This window comes from Crocodylus porosus, unplaced genomic scaffold, assembly GCF_001723895.1.
Source record: "Crocodylus porosus isolate Cpor-Errol unplaced genomic scaffold, CroPor_comp1, whole genome shotgun sequence".
NCBI lineage: Eukaryota > Metazoa > Chordata > Crocodylia > Crocodylidae > Crocodylus > Crocodylus porosus.
In genome coordinates, this window is record NW_017728886.1 from 236147710 (window position 1) to 236156827 (window position 9118).

At 43.7% G+C, this 9118-nt stretch overlaps 1 protein-coding gene across 1 annotated transcript; it reads left to right on the forward strand.

Annotated features, from left to right (window-relative positions):
- Window positions 1–2938: 2938 nt before the first annotated feature.
- On the forward strand, window positions 2939–8599 carry ODF1 (outer dense fiber of sperm tails 1). The gene is made up of 2 exons (XM_019528561.1): window positions 2939–3336; window positions 8026–8599. Exons 1-2 carry the CDS (start codon window positions 3053–3055, stop codon window positions 8336–8338), a joined length of 597 nt encoding a protein of 198 aa, XP_019384106.1. The 5' UTR covers window positions 2939–3052; the 3' UTR covers window positions 8339–8599.
- Window positions 8600–9118: the final 519 nt, after the last annotated feature.

Consider the following 9118-nt stretch of genomic DNA (forward strand, 5'->3'; position numbering starts at 1 on the left):
TGTGCCAGGGGTCCCGCAATGACCTCTGCTAATTCCCTCAGCACTCTGGGGTGGAGATCATCTAGACCTGCTGATTTGAACACATCCAGTCCCACCAGAAGTTCCCTGACTAGGTCCTCTCTCACCCTAGGCCTGGCTGTGTCTTCCCTGGAACCATTGGGGATCCCAGTGGGGGGATGACCTGGTCCCTGCTCAGAAAAATGGAGGCAAAGAAATTCTTAAATAGATTGGCTTTGTCGTCTGGTGAGACCACCAGATTTCCACGCGTGTCCTGCAGAGGCCCCACGTTACTCAGTACCTTCTTTTTACCTCCTATATATTTAAAAAAGAACTTCTTGTTGTCCTTGATCTGGGTGGATAGTCCCAGTTCCATCTCTGCCTTGGCCTTCCTAAAAGCCCCCCTACAATCCTGAGCAACGGAGATATAGTCCTACCTGGTGATGGCCCCTCCCTTCCATTGGGTGTACACCTCCTTTTTAGCTTTTTAGCCAGGTCAGTGCTGGCTTCCAGTCCTTCAAGTAGCAGGGATTAGGGGACCCTGCTACACAATACTACCCAAAAGGTTAACATATACAATGCAAAACTATTCACAGTATCAGCCCCAATTGGAAGATTTTTTTTTAAACTGGAAAAAAACCAGAAAATACTAGAACTCCAAATAATAGGAATCAAAAATCTTTAACAAATTCCTTACAAAAAGGGTATGCTTCTGTGACGGGCTATCTGGTAATGATTTGACCCAGGGGTTTTGAAAGGGTAAAAGATGATTGGAGGGCTTGGGATTCCCTTTCCTCACCAATCAGGCCCCAGAGACTCACCCTCCCTGTCCCCTGATTGGCCCCTTGGGTCACCTGGAGGAGAATAAAAGGGGCAGCACAGCTGACTCAGAGGAGACCAGCGATGGATCACAAGGAAGGAGTTTCAAAGAGCTGGGCCAGCAGGGCTGGAGCAGTTGCCCCTGCAAGAAGAACCTGAAGGAGAGGGACCTGCAGGCAGCAGTGGGACCCTCAGCAGCACGGTGTGCAGCTGGCAGGAGAGGCTCCCCAGCTCCAGCAAGAAGCAGAGCAATGACCAAAGAGGTTCCCAGCAAGAGGCCAGGAAGCTCAACATGAGGCAGGGACTCCTAGAAGGTCAACCCCCACAGCAGCTTAGAGCTGTACCAGCGCTGGTGGCTGCGTGGTAGGGTTTTTGCCTTCCTCATGGAAGAGTTGAGTTTAAATCCCAGCTGAATTAAATCAGAGTGAATGAAGTTACAGTGAGAAATTCTTGTTGCAGTGGAAGGGGGTCATTGTGTTTTCCTTCTTTCCCTCCTCCAGGTACCTAGGCCCTATATTTCTTGTTATTTGATTTTTTGTATTTTGTGCATTTTATATTTTGCCAACCAGTATTATTTACTGTGCTTTTTGTGTTCTATATTTTGTTAAACCTGTCTTTTGTCAACTGGATGAATATGTGAACAAATGTAAATGCCTAACCTTTATTGAATCCTGCCCCCTCAGGGCATTGTAGCGTCCCCAGTACCCCCTGGTTTGTACATGTTATAGTCCCACTACTGTTTTCTCATTAAAAGGTAAATGGTTAAGTCCCCATTGGTGGTCTGGCTCTGCTCTATAGGGGAAGAAGGGTTCCTACACCTCCCACAGCGCTTGTGCACCTGCTCTGATCCCTTCAGTTGGAGAGGGGGTACCTCTTGGAGCACCACCGCCTGAGTTACACTTCTCAGTTATGATCTAGATTTACTTAGTACAGGGCTGGAGGGAAGGAACAGAAATGGCTCCCTGACCTCTGTACCTCAATATTTAGGTCAGTTGGGTCCTACTCAATTCCAGGGCTAAGTTAGAGCAGCTTCAGGGCTATTTTCATTTCTACTTTGGATGCCTTCTTCCCCTGCCCCAAAGTAGCTAATATTCTTAAGCCATAGAACTGTTATATCTTCCCTATACTACCTAATAAATCCACCCATCATGGAGATATTCTGTAGGGCCTGGAGGTACCTGACTTTATACTGGATTACAGAGGGCTGCAGTATGACTGACAGTTAGGACCAGAGACTTGTTTCCAGATACTGAAAAACCGTAATGATGGGCACATGAAGATATGCACATTGTAATTTCCATTAGCCTTCAACTACCTACTGTTTAGGCTAAAGTATCCATAGGTGATAACATTGTCTTATATCAGCATAGACAGTACATCTCATTTGAGTTTACATCTTTTCCTTTTTAAGACTGTAGTATGGTAAGTAATTGCAAATATATCAAGCAGGTTAACTTCAATGAAACAACTTTTAAGAGGAATAATGCAAGTCAGCAAAGTTGCTTTCACTAAAATAGTCTGCCAGGAACATATTTTTAACCTGCTCATTACTGAAGCAGCGCTTCCTCTGAAGACAGTTAAGTCAGCGGGAATTTTGCCTGAGTCAATATTGAGTCAAAAAAGAGGAAAGATTTCAGTTTTGCCTTACTAAGGACAGAGCAATTGCATCTGCTCATCCAGCTTTCATCCATCTGCCGTACATGCTAAAAAAAAGTTTGTTAACTATAACTAAACTAATGCAATATTGTGATGGAAATCTTAAAAGAATCAATAAAGCCATATTTATATTTCTTTGCTATCTATATAACGTTGATATTTTGCACACACATTATGAAAGCATATAGTAAATACAGACACCACACACAGGAACACAAAATAACATACATGGGCAATGGGGAGTTACAGTTGCTGGGGAAACCATAAATTATCCATAACTTTGAATTTCCTAACTTGTGTGTGCTCAGAATACCAGCCAGAATGCTCCATCAGTTTGGTGTTTTGCATTTAATAGCTCTCTGGGAAATCACCACTGATTGCAGTTCCCATGACAACTACAGAATTGTGACACATTTGCAGGCAGATGATGTCATAAAATGCCTGCTGGAACTCAGCCAAAGCATCTACAGTTTGTTTTTAAAGCAACTTCTGGCCAGAGCGCTTGCAAGACAATTTTTTCCCCACGAGTGCAAACAATCAGAAGTTGTACTCGTATGCTAATATGGTTTAAAGTTTTAGGATGTCTTTGTGCAGTCGCTTTTTGGAAGATGCCAGGCGAGATCTGAGGAAGGCAGACAGAGAAATGAGAAGACAGCTGAGGCTGATGGATCTGCATTCACGTTACCTGTGTACCTACGTACATCCTCACTGCCTGTGCAGCGTACACCTACATCCGCATTGCCTCTGTGAATTACCTCCATACCCCCACAGCCTGTGTGAATGGAACTGTCGACCATCATGCCTCACGGTTTGGGAGAGAAGGGCTATTAAAGCAAAACTAGAGGCAGAGCGAGAACTGGCCAGGTAACTGAGCTGCTGAGTAGCCTTTAAACAGGACTGTGGGGAAAAAAATTGACAGCTAAATTCTGAGTCAGGATGGATTTGGATAAATATAACATTAGCAGTGTAATAACTAGAATAATAGAGACCAGCTGAGAAATGAGTAGGAACTGTAAAGTTGGAAAACCAGTGTAAGGACATGGTCTAGAAAGTACGGTGAGAATTATCCCAGCAACACCTGTAAGTTAAATATCATACATCCAACTACTTGGGAAAGATGGGGAAGAAACAGGATTTTATAACAATAACTCTCAAAAGCAACACATTCAATATCTTAAAGGCTGTTTCAAACTCCGGGAGAATCCACTGACTCTCAGATTTAACCACAGATCATATTTAACCACAGGTTATAGCAGTATAATCCATGTTAACTCTATTAAGTGTTGAGGGATTTACTTAGTGTTATTTTTGCTGTTTGTAGTGAAGCTTCAGAATTATTCTAGTATCAGTAGAATCCTTGAATCTCTGATAAATGTTAACAACTTACTTTTACAGAAGTATAAAAAAGCAATCAGTAAGTAAGAAATCCTTAGCAAAGCAGAATATAGTTAGTAAGAGAGCAAATCTCTTTCATAGTGTTTATTAAAGAAGTTATTTTAATATGGTTCGCTTAATTTCTGTCAAATATTCGGCCTGGAGTTGAAGCCTAAATTTTGCTAATTAAAATTTGATACTTTCATTACATACTGGGTGAATCTACACATGCATTTGATCTGGGATCAGTTTACTTGTGAGTAAACTACTTGTGAGTAAATGCTCCTGGGCAGGTGTCCTCACATGCAGGGAAGCAGGAGTAGATTTGTTGCTAAAAGCAGCAAATGGCTCCTGCTTCCTGCGGCCCTGCTATGGGCCCCTGCTGCCACCAGGGGGAGCTTTAGGCTCCTCCTGTGTTCTAGTTCAGGGGCTGGCAGGGGTGAAGCAGGTCCCAGCCCCCTGCCCTACCAGCCAGCAGGGTCAGGATCTGGGACCTGCCCCACCCCTGCACCTCTTTCCAAGCCCTGTGCCTCGATCATTGATCACTGATTGGGGCATGGGGCTGGGACCTGCCCCTGACCGGGACAGTTCCCAGCCCCTGCTCTGTAATTGTGGGGCAGGGGCTGCAGAGCTTGTTTCCTGCTTAGTTTCATGAGTGCAGAGCTGGTGAGGAGCAGGCTGGGGAGCTTGTTCCCCACTCAGCTCCACAGTTATGGATAAGGATCTCCCAGTGCTGGCCCCACAAACACAGAGCTGGTGCTGGGAGATAAGGGCCTTCCAACATGAGCCCTAAGACCATGGAACTTGGGCTAGAAGATAAGAGTGGGCTAGTAGATGCATGACAAATAGAGCCAAGGAAATGATACTTCCCCTCTACTGGGCGCTGGTCAGACCACAGTTGGAATACTGCATACAGTTTTGGGCCCACACTTCAAGAGGGATGTGGATAACCTGGAGAGGGTCCAGAGAAGGGCCATGCATATGGTTAAGGGCTTGCAGGCCAAGCCCCATGAGGAGAGACTAGGGCACCTGGACCTCTTCAGCCTCCGCAAGAGAAGGTTGAGAGGCGACCTTGTGGCTGCCTATAAATTCATCATAGGGGTGCAGAAGGGAATTGGTGAGACTCTACTCACCAAGGCACCCCTGGGAGTCACAAGAAATAATGGCCATAAGCTAGCAGAGAGCAGATTTAGACTGGACATTAGGAAGAACTTCTTCACAGTTAGAGTGGCCGAGGTCTGGAATGGGCTCCCAGGGGATGTGGTGCTCTCCCCTACCCTGGAGGTCTTCAAGAGGAGGTAGGATGGGCATCTGGCTGCGGTCATCTGATCCCAGGACTCTTTCCTGTCTGTGCAGGGGGTCAGACTCAATGATCTATCGAGGTCCCTTCCGACCCTAACATCTATGAATATATGAGTCTCCCAGCCTGAGCCCTGCAACTACGGAGCTTGGGCTGGGAGATAAGAATCTCCCAGCACCAGCACCATGGTTATGGAGCTGGCACTGAGAGATAAGGATCTCCTAGCTCCTGCTCCCTGCTTGTGATATTGAAGCAGGGAGCTTGGAGCTCCCTGCTGGCGGGGAAAGGGGACACAGCCTTCACCTGGGGTCTGGTGGTGGAGCAATCTCCTGCCCCTGGTGGCTGGCTGACTGTGAACAGATTTGCTCCCAATCAGGTAGCAAATTCACTCCCAATTAGTGAGGTTTACTGCACAGTAAGCATGTACATGTGTAGACACACATGCTTACTGCACAGTAAACTACACTACTTCACAGTAAAATGTGTCATTTAGATCCACCCACTAAGGACATATTATTGTCCCATAAACTCTACTGTGCTCAATTTCCACTGGATGCAAGAAGGCTGGAGGAGAGGGATAAAACTGAAACTAGCATTGGGCTTCCCAGTCTGTGGGTTAGTTTTATACCAGCCCCAGTAATACAGAATAGCCTAGGGGTCACTCTCAGCTTATTAAAAGGTAACAGCTTTTCCAATTGTGGTAGCTGCCACTCAGACACAGCCTTTTCCAGGCTGTGTATAAGACAGGGTGACATAGAGCTGACTAGTGAAGTTATCCTGGATTTTTACCATAATTAAAATTAGGATTTGGTACATAACATCAAATTGTGAAGTCTTTACTCAAGCAAGAACCAATGAAGTTAACAGGAGTTTTACCAAAGTAAACACAGAGAAGGGACTTCAGGATCTGATCTAATAGTTCCAATGAAACATTTTTCCAGAGTATTAGGTCTTTATTGTTAAGCCGTGCCACACTGTTTATTAAATTGGCTTCATTTTCATCATGTATCTGCTCATGCTGCTTTGATCTAAAGTCACTCAAAAAAAGGGTTTCAGCTTGTCAGTCTAGAATAATCATATTGATGCTATAACTTTCCAGTCACCATGGTCCTTCTCCCCAACTTTTATTCATCTAAGATCAACCATTCCTAAGTGACTTGAAAGAATGTCCAAGGAGGCGAAAGCAGAGAACTCATGAGTTCTCATGGAGCAAGAAAGATAATTCAACTTAGCACAAAGTTTTGAAAAGTTATCTTAACCATGCATAGTAAAAATAGTATGGTTGAAGTGTTGTTGTAGCCATAATGTTCCAGAAAATGTACAAGAGGCAAGGGTTGGTTTTTGAAAAAAAAAAAGATATCTTCTGTTGGACCAGCTGTATAGTTGGGAAAGTTGTTGGACACATTTTGAGGCATAAAGCACTCTTAACAGTCCTGGAGTTGGAAGAGACTAGAGACCCTGATACACATTATTTTTGTAGTGCCACAAAGTTTGTTGGGTGGGCTATCAAGGAATCATCTGCTCTCCCTCCTTTCATGGGAGTCAGAGAGTGAGAGCAAAGCAATGTGGGATCATGGGGGTCTAAGACCTAGTCACATGTTAAATTTGTCTTTCAAACAGCAACTTCTTTGTAATGTATTGACCATTTTTTTGTGGTAGATTGCCCATCTTTATCTTGGGACAAATTCCTTTAACATTTGGTATGTTATGATTTGTTGTAGGAAACTCACATATAGCCCACAATATATATAACATCTACCAGGGCCCTGGTGTAAACTACTATTTTATTGGCCCTGTCTATGTATGTAATATTTATGTATTCTCTCAATCACAAATATCTTTTTAAGATGGTAGCTTATGTCCCATTCTGTCTGTTACAGTTGAGGCTGGATTCTTCTACTGAGCATTTTGAAAATGGTTCAAACAAGAGTCATTCTTCTAGATGCTTAGAGTTTATTTCATAGTGTACAATAGGGCTGCCTAACTAGTGGCCCAACTCATAGGCTACATGTGTTCTGCAAGGAGTTAAGTTGTGGTCCAAGGCTCCTGCCCAGCTGCCTCTTTCCTCATTGCCCAGGCACTAGAAGCCAGAGTCTCTGGGCTCCCCTTCCCTCATCGGCTGTCGCTTCCTTCCCCCACCCCAGGGATGGGGCACTGTGGTAGTGAGAAGAGCTGATGTTGAGGCTAAGGGTTACACAGTGAAACAGCGGGGGAGGTTGAGGTCCTGTGGTAAAGGGGGTTATGGCACAGGGTACAGCAGTGGGGAGTGGTGCAGGTGTGCAGTGTAGTCGTGGGTGCAGTGTAGTCATGGGTACAGTGCCATGGTGCAGGGTATCCATGGGGTGGGTGGCCCCAGGTAACCATGGCTCACCTTGGTGGAACCTGCGGGTTAAACATCCTATGGCTGCCTAGAAGTTGGACAGTCCTGCTGTAAGAAATAATTTCAATAAGAAATAGTTGTAACGACCCAGTTACCCTCCATCCAGGAGCATTGCAAGGAGGCCCTTTTTTTTTACTGCCACTTTTCTTTCACTGCCAAACCTGTACATAGATCATTTGAAACAAGAGTACTCAGTAGAAAATGCAATTCACTTTAAATAGCCATTTGATGGTGGGGAGTGATATGCTAAGGTGACATGAACCTCTTCCCCTTCAGAGCCTCCTCATTCTAAGACTGCACAAAGGTAACAGCACGCTCATTGATGGTGACACAAGTAGCATGCTTCAGTATACATATGAGAATAGATTCTCTTATTTTATATTTCCTTCCTTGCCCTCAGATGAATGTGTTCCTATTCTTGCTGTTTATTCCATTAATCTTTTTTAAGCACTTGAACTGAAAGATGATATTCTTTTTCATGTTTTTTTATTTATTGTAGTGAGCGAAGAAGAATTAATAGGATGTTGAGCTCATGCCATGATCATAAGCTTTTAGCTTTGATGGATGTTAAAGGTTTTGACCCAGAGGAAGTTACAGTAAAGGTGAAAGATGGGAAAGTTAAATTACTAGCTGAACATGAAGAGGAATATAGGACCCTAAGAGGAAAGGAATACAACTACAAAAACATTACTAAGGAGATCAGTTTGCCTCCAGGAGTGGATGAAGATGAGGTGATGTACACTGTAGGACCCAACAGCATTGTGAAGATTGAAACTCCCCGCAGGTGTTATCCTTGTCTTCTAAGTCTGTGACAAATAACTCAGTGGACTCAGAGCAGCAGTAGTCACACAGTACTTGGATATAGTACAAGCAATTCATGTTTTGACTCCACTCTCTAAATATTTGGTGGCATCTGTTTTGACCACTTTAGGAACAAAGATAGAACTGCAAAACTGTGTGAATATCAGTCTGTTAGCTTCATTTGAGAGGGTTTCTTTTGAGTGTTATATGATCACAATGATAAAAACTTGTTTAGAAATGCTGGACTATGGCACCCTGTTAAGTAATAAAAGACCCTATGCAACTCCAGACATTGTCATGGCCTTTGCTTCATAGTTGCACACATTTTAAGGGAAGGGATAGTTATGATAATCCATAAAAACAATTCCTACATCAAATCCATAATTTCACTTCAAGCTATCAGATATCTTTTAGAAAAACATCCAGTCTTGACATAACAGATTCAAGTGAAGGAGACTGCCATGTCTATAGGTAAATTGCTCCAATGGCTACTTATGCTCATGTATGACTTGCATTATTTCTATTGGCTAATTCTTGACTTTTATTTCTACTCCAAATCTTCTGAGCTCCAGCTGAATCTCATTATATCCTTTTCTGCAGAAGAGCCATCCATTATCAGTTATTTCTTCACTGGGTATGTCTACATGTGCAAATGCTCCTGGATGGGTTTACTCCAGAGTAATTTACTTTGGAGTAAACTCACCCATGGTAGGCATCTACACATGTGACCATTTGGGAGTAGATTTGCTGCTCATGGCAATAGTTTGCTCCTGCTCCCCTTCAATCCTGCA